The sequence below is a fragment of the Narcine bancroftii genome, chromosome 2, assembly GCF_036971445.1.
Source record: "Narcine bancroftii isolate sNarBan1 chromosome 2, sNarBan1.hap1, whole genome shotgun sequence".
NCBI classification, from domain to species: domain Eukaryota; kingdom Metazoa; phylum Chordata; class Chondrichthyes; order Torpediniformes; family Narcinidae; genus Narcine; species Narcine bancroftii.
Window position 1 is genome coordinate 185,775,864 of NC_091470.1, and position 17,345 is coordinate 185,793,208.

The window sequence follows — 17,345 nt, forward strand, 5'->3', positions numbered from 1 at the left end:
ATCACTCCCCTTTACGAGCCGCGCTAACGTCACTTCCCTTTAAAATAAAATCTGTTGGTAGTTGTCTTTTCTCTGGTAAGCCGTGTGTCTTGAGCTCTGCAATTAATAGCACTAAATCATTTATTTATTTTGTGGATTAAATGCCATTTCATTGTTATTCTGTTGTATTGCATTAATTTTTCGTGAGGATTGTTCCACTTTTAATTGCCAAGCTAAAACTTTATGAGGTCGTTCTCCGAATTCATAATATTTCTGCTTTGACCGTAATATAATTTTCTCTGTTCTACAGGTTAACATTGTATTATATTGTAATTTCTTATTAATTAAACTTCTATATTTATTCTTGGAAGTTGATTTTTGAATTTCTTTTTCCAATATTGTTATTTCTTTTTTTAATCTAAATCTTTCATATATTCCTTTTTAAGTTTTGAGGTGTCAATAATAAATTGTCCTCTTAAATAAGCTTTTAACACATCCCAAATAATAAACATATCTTCTTTTGAATATAAATTTGTATCACAAAACAATTTTCTATGTTGTATTATATAAAACCCCAAAATCTACCCTTCCCAATAATAAAGAATTTAATCTCCATCCGTCCACTGAGTGTTGTTTTACAGCAAATTCCAATTCATTCAATAATGGAGAATGGTCAGATAATATTCTTGTTTAATAATCAACATTTAAAACTCATGATTGATTTTGAGCCGTAAACAAAACAAAAAATCATTTCTAGAATATGTATCGAATCTACCAGAAATCAAAGAGTAATTCCTATCTTCAGGATGCATCCTTCTCCATATATCAATTAAATTCATATCTTTCATTAAACATAACAATATTTTAGCTGTTTTTGACTTAACTAATGTCTTGATGACTTATCCAAGAAAGGTTCCAAACAAAAATTAAAATCATCACCAGTAAAACATCTACTAAATTCAAAAAAGCATCTTGTATAAATTTCTGATCATCTGTATTTGGTGCCTATATATTTAACAAAGTCCACTCCTCAGAAAATATTTGACAATTTACGAATACATATCTTCCCCCGGATCCGTAATTACCTTCCCAACCACTGATAACAGACTAGACGGTTTATAATTTCATTTCTGCTGCCTCCCTCCCTTCTTGAATAGGAGATGGCATTTGCGATTTTCCAGTCCTCTGGGACCATCCTTCTATGATACATTTCCAGCAGTTCATACCTTTTACATTCCTTCCTCCAAGATCTCATTCTCTTAATGGGCCTTGGCTCACACTGTTTGAGACGAAAAGGAAATATTCTCTCCACCACTACATTGATGTCCCCACTGAGCAGATGACCTGGTTGACAGTTTAATCCATACCCCACACTTCACACAACTGGTGTTCTACGGGGATTGATGTTGGACTGCCTCTGTTCTCTCTCTTTCCCTCTTCAAACAGAGAACTTCTATATGAACGAGAAGACAATTTCCTTGCTGTGTTTTTCCAGGATTTTCTATTTTTATGAAATGATAAAATTTTGATCCTTTCACAGTGAAGTGAAATCACAAAATACAACACCTAATATTCCATCTGGGCACTCTCCAACCAGACAGCATCAACAGGGATGATTCCAGTTTCCGTTAAACCCCTCCCCATGTCTCTCTCTTTCCCTATCCCTCAATCTCCTTTCCTCTAGCTCCCCACCCCATTCTCTCCTCCTCCATTCACAGAGCTGCCCCCTCCCCCATTACTTCTCAGCCTTTTTCTCTCCTTCCCTCCCACGTCGGTTCACCTCTTGCCTCTTGGCCTGTGTGCCTCCATCCTCCTTCCTCTCCTCCCACTCTTCCAACACATTTTTATCCAGGCATCTGCCTGCTTTTGGCTCATTACCTTGACGAAGGGCTCAGCATGAAACATTGCTCCCCCTTTACTTGTCATAAATGATGTATGACCTGCTGAGTTTCTTCAGCACATTTGTGTATTGGACAAAATACCCAGAGCCTTTTCTACAAACCTCTACACAAGGAGCGAACATGGAAATGTGGACATAGGAATGATTTTACCTCAGATAGTTCAACGGGTGGGAGACTATCTGTTTGCAAATGTGTGAAAGTGCCCCTTGGCCAGGAGACAGAAGGAAACCAGCAGTGATGAGTTCTCTCTGGATTTAATACCTTCAGCAGAGATGTAAAATCATTTATTTCACAGAATATTCCCCGGGATTCCCTACCTGATATCTGGAGATGGGCCTCTCGTGTTTTTCCCAATAAACCACTTCGGAAGAAACAGGAATACTTGTTCACAGAGTCACTTGTGAAGTTGATGTGACTGTGGACCGTGATGAGTTTTCTGGAGCTCTCTGTGAACCGTGTGTTGGAGAGTGCTGTCACATCTTGCCCACTCCCATCCGTCCACTGTACTCCCGGCTGGGGAAACCATCCATCAGAATGACACACCACACGGAGACCTTGCTTATTGTTCTCCTCCAGGTGAATCCAGGGCTGGACTCCAAAAGCTGGAATTGAGATTCAGTCGGTAAACACATTGCATTAAAGAGCAGAACACGTGAAGGAGGGGACTCTCCCTGAGTGTTGCAGTGGAAGGATCTCAAGCAAGTGGGTGGTGGAATGTTCTGGAACCAGACAGCTTTAACAACGACCTCTGATTTCCATTAAGCCCCTCCTCAAGTCTGTCTCTTTCCCCACCCTCTGCCTCCTTTCCTCCAGCTCTCCATCCCTTTCCCTCCCCATTCAGAGAGCTAACCCCCACCCTTACCCTCGGTGTTTTCCCCTTCCAGCCTCCCATCTGTATCCATCCATCTTACCTGTGAGCCTGTACCCCTGCCCCTTCCTCCCTTCTCCCCTCTCCTTCCCCACATTTTTATTCTGCCTGGTTTTCTGTGATTCCTGATGAAGGGTCGAGTCACTAAACATTTGTGACCTTTTGCTTTCCATTGATGCTGTGTGACCTGCTGAGGTTCTCCAGCACATTTGTGTTTTCCACTTGACCCCAGCATCTGCAGACTTCCTTGTTTAACTGGTTGGTCGGGTTTACAGACACCTTCCCATTCCGACACCACCACTGCTGCCATCCAATCCCCAATCTGTTTGAACGCCAACATATCCATCAAATTTTCCATGGAATTCCTTGTGGCTCCACCTTATATTCCTGGGCCTGCTGACTGACATTTCCAATGTAAAAGCTGCTGGGAACACTGTATCCCACAGCGGTCACAGTGGGACTCACCTGCAACCTGCAGAACCACCACCGCCTGCTCACGGAATGAGCTGGATTTGATGGAGCACGTGTAGCTGCCTGTATCTGATACCTTTGTTCTCTTCAGTAGAAGGGAGGCATTTCCATGGGGAAACTCATCCTGGAAAAGTTCCGTCCTCCCACGATAAACCTCATCCTGCACGCCAGGTTGATCATGTCCATTCGTGTATAGATGTACAGTAGAATCCGTGCTCGACCTGAACCATCGAACCTCCAGAGCATCCAGTGATGCAAGTGGTACCATTTGGCACTCTAATACAACATCTTCACCTGCTCTGAACACTGTGGGATTGGCTGGACCGACCACATAGAATTCTTTGGCTAAAATAGAAAGTTCAAACTTCAGCATTTTAACATTTGAATAGTTTTAATTTCTAAAGTTAAACAAAAGTACATTTGCATATTCCGAATACCAAATTCTTCCAAAAATCAATTTGGAATCTTTTCATTTGGAACACAATATTTTTTACAACTTTCTAACATTCCTTGATGCATACGGCCATGGATGGCAAAGTGGTTACTGCCCCAAAGTCCCGGCTGGCAGCCCCTGCCCCATAGTCCCGCGCTGGCCAGCCTGGCCCTGACGTCCCACGCCGGCTGCCTCAACCCTGAGGTCCCACGCCTGCTGCCCCAGCCTTGAGTCCCGTGGCATTGCCCCTGCCCTAACGTCTGACACCATCTTTCTCTCCCCCAGAGTCCTGAAGGGACAGGAGCCGGGGTGCACTCAGAGGACCCTCTCCTGCAGCTTTCTCTTTCAGGTGAACAGCGCAGGGCTTTCAGAGCTGCCACCTTAACGACTATTCCACAGGTCTGCATGCATCCGCTTCTGCAAGGACATTATTGGCGGAGAATGTACCTGAAAGTGGCTTGAGTCATCCTGAAGGGCCTTATGACTATTTAGAGCCACTTTCAGTGTAATCTCTTGTAATGCAGCATGGATATAAATAAAGTCCACACAGCAAACTCCCATCAGCAGCAAGATGACACCAACAGATAATCTGTTCCAGTGAAGCTGGCTGCAGGATAACGATCACCCAGGCTGCAGAGAGTAACTCTCCTGTTCTTTTTCAGGGGGTCTTTCTCCTCCGTCAGAGACACCAGTTTCCCATCACATCTGAACAATGCCCCTCCCAACAGTGTGGTGATCCCACAGCCCAGAACTGGAGTATCGGCCCAGATCTCTGCCAGCATTACTCCAGAGTGGGAGTTGAACCCACAACCCTTTCACCCAGGCAGTTGCAGACAGTAACTTTCCCTGGCAGCAGAAACACAGTCCATTATGAAGCAAGTGAAAAAACACCAATTTCAGAACAAGGGCTGAGTGACAATTCCATCACTTACCCATCGCCACAGCAGGAACGAAGAGAAGCTGGATCCACAAACACCTTCCCCTCATCACAAATGACCATGTCACCTGGTTATTTTAAAGAGACTGCATTGAATTTAAAGTTGCTACTTATTCTATCAATTCCATTCTCTGTTCACTTAATGGAGACAATAACACAAATTGTAAATAATATTCCAGAGGGCATCTATATAAAGGGAGGGGAGGAAAGTTCTGAGGAGACCTCAGGGGTACAATTTTACACAGAGAGGGTTGGGTGTCTGGAATGTATCACCAGGGGTGGAGGTGAAGACTGGAACACTGGGTGCATTTAATAGACTCTTGGATGTGCACATGGATGCAAGAAAATAGAGGGTGATGTTTGAGAGGGGGAAAGTTTCGTTTGTTGAGTAGGATTATATCACTCAGCACAACATTGTGGGCCAAAGGGCCTGGACTGTGCTGGAATGTTCCATGTTGTTCTATTAGCAAGACACCAGACAGGTGGAACTTCAGTCAAATACAAAATGTATTTGTGTAACAGAATCACTGCATAATTTCAGGGCTGACAGTTTGACCAGACATTTCCTTCTACTATTTGATGCCATTTGTGCAGTGATTAGTGTAGCGGTTAGTACAGCGCTATTCCAGCTCCACGGAACGGGTTCGAATCTGGCACTGTGTCTGGAAGGAGCTTGTATGTTCTCCCTGAGACCTGTGTGGGTTTCATCCAGGTGCTCCTCTTTCCTTCCACATTAAAAAGATGCACGGGATTGGTGGGTTAATTGGTCACAGGTGATGCTCCACTTGCACCCACGTCACTTCCCTCACCACTATTCATAGTCCCAAATCGTCCTTCCAAGTCAAGGGACACATCACTTGTGAATCTGTGGGTGAGATCTTCTGCATCCAGCGTGCCCTTTATGGTCTCCACACATTAGAAAGACTATGTGCAGACTGAGAGATTGCTTCGATGAGCACCTTCGCTCTGCCTGAATCAATAACGATTGATGCAGTCACCAACCATTTTAATTCCACACCCCATTCCCACATGACATGTCTGCCTATGGCCTCATGCACTGCCAAACCGAGACCACACGCAAACTGAAAGAACAGCACCTTATATTCTGTCGGGGAACTCTCCAACCAGATGGCATTAACATTGACAGTTTGTGTTAATCACCTCCCCTGAGTCACTCTCTTTCCCCATTCTCCTGTCTCCTTATCTTCAGCTCCCTAACCCCTCTCTTCCCAGCGAACCCCCCTCCCCCCATCCCATCACCTCAACTTTTGACTCTTCTGCCCTCCCACCTGTATCCACTTGGAACCTCTTACATATTAGCCTGTCCTCCTCCCCCTGCCCTTTTCTCCCTCCTCTCCCGGCCCCACTTTATTATTCATGACCCTGCTTGCTTGTGCTCAGACCTTGATGTAGGGCTCAGTCCCTTTACTTCCTGTGGTCCCTGCATCACCTGCTGAGTCCCTCCAGCACATTTTTGTATTACACTCCAATCACAATGTCTCCAGACTTTCCCGTTTAACTTAAAAATACGGAAGATGTATTGACTAGATGAGAGATTTGATACAAAAGAGGTAAAAGAGCAAATACTTGCAGAGTTTAATGATGTGAGGAAGCAGGACATGTTTCATGAAATGACCCTCACAAGACAAGGGTCCTCTCTTCTGCTTCCCTTCTTGTTTAGGTGGCTGGGTTTGACCCTGATAGCTCCCTGTGGAAGGTACCTGTCACTCCCTGTTACAGTAGGGCTTCCACTGGTTGGACCCAGGAGAATGGGCAGAGGAGATACAACACTGCTCCGCACATTGTTCTTTGCCTGGTGCGGGCATCTCCATAGAGGTTTCAAACAGCCTGTTAGAGGAGTCGACGGTGTTCTTTTAACATCCTGCAACCATGGAGGTCAGTGCTCAAGATGACAAGGCGTGCAGGGCAGAATACCAGGAGGGGTTATAGTCTCCAGGGGACAGGCACAGGGCACCTGAAATGGGGAGATTACCCTCCCCCACCTTGAGAGAAAGGAGCATACAGGACTATGACCATGGAATCAGATCAGCGAGTGCTCAGCGGCTGATGGACCCTGAGAGACTGTGGGCGGTTGGTGAAGGAACTCTCCTTTGCTTTTCTTTCTCCTATTGTTTGTGAACGTTGGGCACTGCTTGAGAGGACCCTTTGTTTGCCTTACAGCAGGCAGATATTGAAATATATCACATATATTCCATTCTTTGTGCATTATGTGACAATAAACAGAACTTTAACCTTGAACCCTGATATGGGTGAGGTCCAGCACAGTGAAGGTGTTCAGACTTTTTCTGAAGACACTCCCCAGCAAGTTCCCATTGAACCTCTCGCACCTTTCTTTGTTGTCAGAATCAATTCAACCCCACCGGGTGTAAACTTCCCCACAACTTAAAAAAAATGAGAAGAAAATTTGGGACTCACTTGGTTGCAGGTATTCCACCTTTCCAACTTGATCGAGATCTCAATCTCTGCAGCAGCTTTCACTTTCACTCTTCATATAACATCTTGGTTGACTAAAGATCAATGTTTACAGATGGGAGGGGCTGGATGATACCATCCGGGATGTGTGGAATTTGCCTGGTCCTTTTCCAGGTAGGGTGAATCTGCTCTGGTCCTGTCCTGGATGGGATAATTCTGCTTTGGTCCCATTCTGAATGGGATGGGGCTGCTCTGGTCACGTTCTAGATGGGATGAGTCTGCTCTGGTCACATGCACTGAAGCCTGGGAGGGGAAGCTGTTGTCCCAGTTGGCATCAACATGAGGAACTGTTCACCTGTACTTATCCATGGGACCACAAGCTCTCACAACTTGTGAAAAGGGAGTTGTCCTCTTGTTTAAACCAGGACACAACTTACGAAACCTGAGTCCTCCAAAGGAGCAAGGAATGGAATGAACTGGACCACAAGATTATTGAGTGCTCACCACCCCCTCTGGTCCCAGTGGTACCTGGGACAAAACCCCCCTCCAGCAGGCAGAGAACCTTCTGGAGAATTTCATCAGTGACACCGGGTCTCACCCAGAGCTGTCTCCTGAGCTTCGAGAAGTCCTCGTTGATTTACAGAGTCTCTCCTGGATATTGATGGTCAGGTTTGTGTTTTGTGCTGTAGGAGGGATGGCAGAAGGTTGTATGGAAAGTCCACTCTCCCACAGGCTTCAGCAAATGAGTTAATGATGAACAGGCCCTCAGTCTCTGAACGTATGCAGATTCTCTGCACAACATACCATCCTCCACATGTCCACAGCAGACATGTCATCCCCTCCATTGGGATCTGAAGGGGATCTCTATCTGGAACTCTCTGCCCCCACCTCCAGCAACCAGACCCTGTCTCACAGTACTGCTCCATTCAACTCCTGCCCTTTCACCTCTTCACTTCCCACCAATCAGAGACGGAGACCAAAACTAGTCCACAATTCCCCACACTTTTTCCCAGCTAGTGCTCTGCCTTTGTTGGTCTCTGTGTTCCAACTATCGAACACAACAGCACAGAAAGAGGCCTTTCAGCCCATCGAGTCAGTGCTGAACTATTATTCTGCCACTGACTTGGACCACTCCCCTCCATGTCCAAACGTTTCTTAAATGTTAAAATTGAGCCCATATTCACCACTTCTGCTGGCAGATCGTTCCACACTCCCATTACTCTATGTGTGAAGAAATTTCCTCCAATGTTCCCCCTAAAATTATATCCTCATTCACCCTTAACCCATGTCCTCAAGTTTATATCTCATCTACCCTCAGTACAAAATGACTACTTGCATTTCCTCTGTCTACACCACTCATAATTTTAAATACCTCTGTCAAATCTCCCCTCATTCATTTTTTGGAATATTTTATTGATTTTCCAGTCTTGAACTCCAACAGTTCTCAACATTATCAACAGTAATGATAACATACTCAGCATTGACAACAATTTACAGGAATCCATAATATACAGTTTCCGTAGAGTTCAAGCACCTTGTATCTCCTTTCAATCCCACCCCCCATTTAACATTGAACGAATAAGCAACCACACATACACAGGAGACTGAAAACATACACAACAAAGGGAAGAAACATATGGGAGGATTTGGTGGGTTTGTCACGGCACGGTGGCCAGAGCACGGTGGTTTCAGTTTCTTGATTTTGCCTAGTCGGGACGAGTTGAACACCCAACGCCCCCCCCCCCCGCTCAAGTGGTGGAGAGGTAGGCAGGTGAGGCAGAACAGTGAGGCACAATGGTCTATCTATAGTCTTGCTCACATGAAATTCAACTATGGCTGCCAAATTTTTTTGAAGGTGTCATATTTTTTCCTTAAATTTTAAATGATTTTTCTCCAGGGGAGCACAGCTTTGCATTTCCATGTTCCTGTGCATGATGCTCAGGTAGGAGTTGGATTTCCAAGTAACTGCTGTACATTTCCTGGCCACTGCCAATGCGATCATTACATCCGCAGTTTCTGCACCTGCACTGGTCGATGTTAATGTCATCCAGTTGGAGAGGGCCCAGGCAGAATTTTAGGTGCTGCTCCTCCAATTTACAGCTGACCTTGGTTTGGTGGAGCAACACCTAATATCCTGTCCGGGCTGAATATCCTATTTAAGCCACCTATGTCTTAATTATTTCCTTCGAACATGTCTGCCTGTATCTGTGCCAATTCCTCTATATTTTTTGTTAACCAGGCTTTATTAATTTACTGATTCAGCACATAACAGGCCCTTCTGGCTGCACCTCACTCAAACATTTCCTCTTTTTATGCTCTGAATAAACAAGAAACACATTTTTGTGGGTGGTGGGGCTCTGTGAAAGGAGGGGAAAGTGGGTGGAGGGATGATGTCAGAGGAATGGTGAAAAGAGGGAGAACAGGAAGTGGTTTAGCAGAATCTGAAGAAGTCGCTGTTAATGCCATCCGGCTGGAGAATGCCCAGGCTGAATATTTGGTGTTGCTGCTCCAAATTATAGGTGGCCTTGGTTTGGAGGAGTAATGCCTAAAATTCTGTCTGGGCCCTCTCCAACCAGATGGCATCAACATCAACTTCTGGGGGGGGGGCATGGCAAGATGGTGTAGAGTCTAGACGTGTAATCTTGAGCTCTCTGGCCAGACTTTTAAGCGCCTGTTTTTTAACTCTTTGTTTTCAAGTTTAAACTTTTAAAATTTTAGTTTAAAATATCAAGGAATTATTATGGCCACTAATGATAAAAAGATTAAACCTCAAGTGCAGAAGAAGTTACATTTTCGAAGTGCTGAAGATTTGGGGCCTAGATGACTTTTTCTTAGGCTTAATCTCTTCAGTGTCTAAACCTCAAAGACTGCCTGTGGGAGTTGAAAAAAATGCCCATTACTCACCAATGAAGGATGGCGCTGGAATTACCCGTTCTCTTGAAGAAGGTGCGTGTTCCCAAGAAGTGGACCCTGATTTGGAAAGCTTTTCGATTTCAACAGAGGGAGCACGCAGGAAGACGACTCCATTGTTGGAAATGCATCAGGAAGCACTTCAATCTGAAGAAATCACTTTTCTTCATGATTTCATGAAAAAACAACGAGATCCGGGGGTGGGGGACCAGCGGTGGCCCCCTGAGGATGTCGGGGTGCCATTGCTGGGAGTCCAAACTTGCAGTTAAACTTTTAAAATGCCTTCTGTTAAGTTGCAGCAGGAGCTGCAGTTACCTTGTTCTGCCACTACGTCAGAGAGAGCAGGGATGAGCTTTTCTGACCTACAGTGTATGCAACTAAATGATATTATTCAAGCTGTTATAAAACCTTTGACATCTCAAATGAATGAAATGGCTCAAATGAATGCTGGTATAAGTTCAGAATTAAATATGGTTAAGACACATGTGGGTGCATCTTAGAAGAATTAAAAAAATTCAGATTGCTTTTTTGGACTGTAAACAACAAGTGGCTTCTAACACAGAAAAAGTGCTGAAGGTTGAAAAAATCAGTCATAGAATTGGGAGAACACGAGAAGGAGCTAGAGAGGAAAATAGACTACTTGAAGAATCAAAGCAGAAGGAATAATGTGAAAATTGTTGGTTTGCCAGAAGGTATAGAAGGACAAGATCCTCTTTGTTTATTTAAAGACTGGATCCCGCAAGTGTTAAGGCAAGGTTTTTTTTTTCTGGGGGATTGGTACTGGAAAGAGCTCATAGAGCTCTAAGAAAAACACCCTCAGCTGGTCAACCACCGAGACCGGTAATAATTCAATGTTTGAATTATTTGGACAGAGAAGCAATACTTCGACTGGCGGTGCAGAATGCGAGACAACAACAAACTCCATTATTGATTCAGAATAGCAGAGTTTTCTTTTACCCTGATTTGAGTCAAGAGGTCATTCAACGTTGATGTCGATTTAATCCATTTAAAGAAGTTTTGAGGCGTAAAGGTTATAAGTCTACTTTTCGCTACCCAGCAGTGTTGACGGTGTTTTATGGTGACTATCAATTTCAGTTTTTGCTGATTCATTGCCATATATAAGAGGACAAAGACGTAGTCCACCATTATCCCCTAAAGAAAAATCTGGTTGTTCTGGAAACGAAAGAAATAGCAGAAATGGGAAAAACGGGAATGGAAAGAGTCCAACTTCTTCTGAAATGGGATCTTCGAGATTGGAATCTCTTGGATGAAAAGAAGAATTTTCTTTTTCTTGCTCTATTTTTTTGTTAGTATGATATTTTGATGTTATTGATTGTTTGGCTGGGGAGGGAGAGTTTTGCTCTAAGTTCTTTACTAGTCATCAGCCACTGGTGGGTGACCCACACCCAATTTTTGCTTAGGGGATTACTACCTTTTGGTAGTTTTTTTGGGGGGGCGGGGATTTTCTTTTTTTCTTTATTTTTTTTAATTTTCATTTTAGTTAATTTTTAATTTGTGATTTTTTTTTCTATTGGAGGGCCTATATACGTTGATTTGAGTTTTCATATAAATATATTATTGGTATTTAGTAACAATAGTAGATATGTCAAAGTTGAGGTTTGCTACTTTTAATGTTCGAGGTTTAAACAGTACGATTAAGCGTAAGCGAGTCTTGGCGTATATTAAGAAAATAAAAATTGATATTGCTTTTTTACAAGAAACACATTTGAATGTGAAGGAAAGTACGAAATTAAAGAGGGACTGGGTTGGGCATGTATATTCTTCCTCATTGAATTCTAGGGCTAAAGGGGTAACAATTTTGATACCTAAAAATTTATCTTTTGAATTACAATCAATGGAGGAAAAGGCAGGATGTATTCTTAAATTGAATTGTAAGATTTTTAGTGAATTTTGGACTTTACTTAATATTTATGCCCCAAATGTAGATGATGAAATATTTATTTCAGATGCATTTTTATGTTTGGGTCAGGCTAATGATAATATTTTAGTTGGTGGTGATTTTAATTGTGTTTTGGAACCTTTATTAGTTAAATCTCTGAAGAAAGTTAAGAAATCCAAGATGGCAGTTCAGGTTCAAGCATTGATGAAAGATCTTAATTTAGTAGATATTTGCAGACGTCTTAATCCGACAGAGAAAGATTTCTCCTTTTATTCATCTAGACATGAATCGTTTTCAAGGATTGGCTTCTTTTTAGTATCGGCACATTTACAAGGGAAAATACAACAAGCAGAATATAAAAGTAGGGTGATTTCAGATCATTCTTTGTTATATTTTACATATGCAACTTCTGAGAAAATCCAAGTGGCCTATCGTTGGAGGTTTAATACAATGTTTTTAAAAATATGGAATTTATTGATTTTTTGAAAAAACAAATTAATTTTTTTTGAAAGAAAATTCTAATTCTGTTCAAAGTAAGTCTGTATTATGGGATGCTATGAAAGCCTATTTGAGAGGACAAATAATTAGTTATACTTCTATAATAAAAAGAATCGATTAAATCAGAGTTCTGAATTAGAGAAACAGATTGATGAGTTAGAAAAGGAATTTCAGAAAGATGCCTCAGAAGATCAGAAATAGGTTGAAATTGGAATTTAATACTTTGGAATCTTATCAATTTGAATGTGTGATTAATAGGACTAAACAACGGTATTACGAATGGGGAGAGAAAGCACATAAGGTACTGGTGTGGAAATGAAAGAAAGAACAGATTTCGAGGACTATTAATGCTGTTAGACAGAATTCCCTTATTACTTATAAACCTCGTGAGATTAATGATGAATTTTACTCATTTTATAAAAAGTTATATACATCTAAAGGAAAACAAGAAACTGGATCGATTGATCTTTTTTTTAATCACAGTTGAAATTACCGATATTAGAGGATGCAGATATACAGGAGTTAGAATAACCATTTACTGATTCGGAAATTAAAATGGCTATGCTGGAAATGCCGAACGGTAAATCGCCTGATGGATTTTTGGTTGAATTTTATAAAATTTTTAATGATGATTTATCTACAGTGTTTGGGGATGTATTACGTCAAATTGGAGAACATTATGAATTACCTGAGTCTTGTTTTAGTACTTTAATTACAGTAATTCCAAAAAAAGAGAGATCCTTTGAAGGTATCTTCATATAAACCAATTTCGTTGTTAAATGTAGATTATAAAATAATAGCTAAAATATTAGCGAATAGATTGGCTAAATTTTTACCTAAGTTGATTCATATGGATCAAACAGGTTTTATAAAGAATAGATATGCTTCAGATAACATTTTGTGCGTGATTAATTTGATTAATAGATTTCGACAATCTTCAGATCATCTGATGGTGATATCTCTAGATGCAGAAAAGGCATTTGATAGAGTTGAATGGAACTTTTTGTTTAAAGTTTTGGAGAAATTCAAGTTTGGTCCTTTTTTTATTGGTTGGATTAGGGCTCTATATAGTAAACCGGTAGCTAGAGTATTGACAAATGGTTTGATTTCGGAACCCTTTAAGCTATCTCGATCAACTCATCAAGGTTGTCCTTTATCACCGGCTTTGTTTGCGTTATTGATTGAACCTTTAGCACAATTGATAAGACAAAATACACAGGTACAAGGTATGAAAGTTTTAGATGAGGAGTATAAAATTAATTTATTTGCTGATGATGTATTGTGTATTTAATAAACCCAACAGTCACTTTTGCATTTGAAGGAGTGTTTAATACAATATGGATGTCTTTCTGGATATAAAGTTAATTGGGAAAAAAGTGAAATATTACCAGTAAGTGAAGGAGATTATTCAGTTTATAAGAATATTATTAATTTGAAATGGACTGATCGAATTAAATATTTGGGTATAATTTTGAATGTTAATTATCAATCTTTATATAAATTATATTATGCTCCGTTAATGAAAAAAATTAAAACTGATTTGATCAAATGGAAAGATTTACCTATTAATTTAATGGGTAGGATAAATACAATTAAGATTAATATCTTTCCACGTATACAATATTTGTTTCAATCTATTCCATATTTACTTGATAATTTTTTTTCAATATTTGAATAAAATGGTTAGGGAGTTTTTATGGAGGGGTAAATTTTCGAGTGTAGCTTTGAATAAATTAACTTGGAAATATGAGTTAAGGGGATTACGTACTACATTTTCAAAATTATTATGAAGCAGCCCAACTTAAATTTATTAGTTCATTGGTGGATTTGGTACGGCTTCCTAGTTGGGACAAAATTGAGATGGCAAATATTTCTGAATTTGAAATACATCAATTTTTGTTTGGATGGAATATAAATTTGTTACAACAATATAATGTGCCTATACTAAAACATTTAATGAAGATAAGGATAAAGAAAAATAAAATGGCAGGCTCTAAGGGTAAATTACTGGCTTTGACTCCATTGTATAATAATCAACTTATTCCTTTTTTAATACATAATCGAAGTTTATTGCATTGGAGATTTAAAGGTGTGAAAAATTTGGGAAATTGTTTTAAAGAGGGTAAATTTTTATCTTTTAATCATATGAGGGAAGGTTTTGGTATTGATCAGAATTCTTTGTTTCTATATTATCAAATTCGATCTTTGGTAAGATGTATGTTTGGTAGAGATATGATTTTATCTGAAATAACTAAATTTGAGACTTTTCTTATGAAGGTACCAGAGAAGGGTTATATTTCATCTATGTATCAAATATTAAAGGATGGTATGGATAAAAAGGGTTGGGATAGATCTAAAAGTAAATGGGAAGCGGATACTGGTTTTACTTTTTCCGAAAATGATTAGTTAGATATTTGTTATGATAGTGTAACTAGATTGATAAATGCTCGTTATGCAATGATTAACTATAATTTTTTACATCAATTTTATTTAACACCTGAAAAATTAAAAAAGTATGGTTTTCATGAATCAGACGTGTTTTAGATGTGGTGATACGGTTGGAACATTTTTTCATGCTGTTTGGTCATGTATACATATACAATCTTTTTGGAAGAAAATTCAATCATTTTTAGAATATCTGTATAAGATTAAAATAGTTTTAGATCCAACAGTATTTTTATTGGGTTGTTTGCAACCTTTGAAAGGCTTGGGATTAGATAAGATTCAGCTTGCTTTTGTATATTTAGCTTTATCCGTAGCAAAAAAAATGTATTGCTAGTACGTGGAAAGATACAAATATGATTGATATTAATAGATGGCATAATGAGATGAAATATTGTTTAATAATGGAAAAAATTATGTACGTTTCATGTGATAATTATAATTTTTTATTAATAAGTGGTCGTTATATTCAGAATATTTACATTTCAATTTACATTGATTAGATATTAATATGTATATTTAATTTTTCTTTAATATTTTTTCTTTTTTCTTTCTTTATGGCTCTCCTTAGGAGAGTTGGCTGAAGGGGGGGTGTCTTTTCTTTTTTTTAATATATATATAAAAAATAACGTTCATGTTTATAGTTAATTGTTGTATATGTCATATATTATTTGTTTTTTGAATGAATAAATAAAGTTTAAAAAAAACATCAATTTCTGGGTGGTTACAGAGGCTGCGGGTTAACTAGAGGTGAATCCTATGGACACTGGCGGTGAATCCGATGGACACTAGAGGTGAATCCTATGGACACTGGCAGTGAATCCTATGGACACTGGCAGTGAATCCGATGGACACTAGAGGTGAATCCTATGGACACTGGCGGTGAATCCGATGGACACTGCAAAATCTGCTGAGTTTCTTCAGAAAGTTTGTGGATTGCACTATGTTATACAGTCAGGATGATGTGAACTATTTGGTCACCACGTAAGAATACACCCTTCTCTCTGTAGTAACTGTGGGGAGTATGATTAGGAGTGGGTTAACAGTTGCCTGAGATGGTGGAAAGCATCAGCAAATAATATCTCTTCTATTATTAGAATCTTGCATCTCTAAGTTATTTAATAAGCCTCCCAAGTAACACAGAGACATAACACACTGCATTCATAGCATCTGCAGACTTGGCTGTTTAACTGAAAAATACTGAACGTGCATATACTGGATGAGAGATTTGTTTGGAGGGAGGTGAAAGAGCAAATACCAGCAGAGTTTAATGATGTGATGAAGCGAGACCAAGCAGCACACGGTTCATGAACTGATGGCAAACTGAAAAAGCAGCAGTTAATGATGAGCAGGCCCTCAGTCTCTGAATGTTCACAGATTCACTGCATAACATACCATCCTCCACATGTCCACAACAGACACAGCATCCCCTCCATTGGGTCTGAAGGGAGCTTTATCTGCAACTCCCTGCTCCCACTTCCAGCGACCAGCCCCTATCTCACGGACCTGCTCCGTACAACTCCTTCCCTTTCACCTCTTCACTTCACATCATCCAGAGACGGAGACCCAAACAAGACCTCACACTTCTTCCCATCTCGTGTTCTGCCTTTGTTGGTCTCTGGGTTCCAAATATAGAACATGACAGTACAGAAAGAGTACAGTGCTGAATTATTATTCTGACTTGTCCCAATGACCTGCACCCGGACCATACCACTACCTTCCATGTCCAAACGTTTCTCAAATGTTAAAATTGAGCTCACATTCACCACTTCAGCTGGCAGATCGTTCCACACTCCCACTACTCTCTTTCTGTGGAAAAGTTCCCCCTAATGTTCCCCCAATTCCCCGTGGAAATGCCTCCCTTCTACTTAAGAGAACAAAGGTATCAGATGCAGGCGGCTACATGTGCTCCATCGAATCCAGCTCATACCGTGAGCAGGCGGTGGTGATTCTACAGGTTGCAGGTGAGTCCCATTTTGATCACTGTGGAATACAGTGTTCCCAGTGGCTTTTACATTGGAAATGTCAGTCAGTAGGCCTGGGGTTATAAGGGGGAGCCACAAGGAATTCCATGGAAAATTTGAAGGATATGTTGGCCTTCAAAGTGCTACTTGGAATGGGCTGGAAAATGCCCAGATAAGGGATGGGATGGCAACAGTGGTGGTGTAGGAATGGGAAGGAGTCCGTAATCCGACCAACCAGTTGAACAAGGAAGTCTGCAGATGCTGGGGTCGAGTTGCAACACACAAATGTGCTGGAGAACCTCAGCAGGTCACACAGCATCAATGGAAAGCAAAAGGTCACGAATGTTTAGTGCCCCGACCCTTCATCAGGTATCATGGAAAACCAGGCAGATGTCTGAATAAATGTGGGGAAGGAGAGGGGAGAAGGGAGGAAGGGGCAGGGGTACAGGCTCACAGGTAAGAGGTCATAGATGGACACAGATGGTGCAGTGAACTGGGATTCACTGGTGGTGTGTTGTGCTGAGGACTGGTTCCGCCTCCCAGCTCCACCTCGTTTGCTCACATATCACTCCGGTTTCCTGCCTCAGCCCAGAACCATTCTGAAGATTA

The 17,345-nt window shown here is 40.8% G+C and overlaps 1 protein-coding gene across 1 annotated transcript in view; it reads right to left on the reverse strand.

Annotated features, from left to right (window-relative positions):
- Positions 1 to 17,345, reverse strand: part of LOC138754771 (butyrophilin subfamily 1 member A1-like) — a 33,981-nt gene that overhangs the window by 15,212 nt on the left and 1,424 nt on the right. Inside the window, exons 2-4 of the mRNA XM_069919569.1 lie at positions 4,585 to 4,657; positions 3,214 to 3,564; positions 2,198 to 2,482 (exon numbers count right to left, since the gene is read on the reverse strand). Of these exons, the coding sequence (XP_069775670.1) occupies positions 2,198 to 2,482; positions 3,214 to 3,564; positions 4,585 to 4,657 (709 nt within the window). The remainder of the gene's footprint in view (positions 1 to 2,197; positions 2,483 to 3,213; positions 3,565 to 4,584; positions 4,658 to 17,345) is intronic.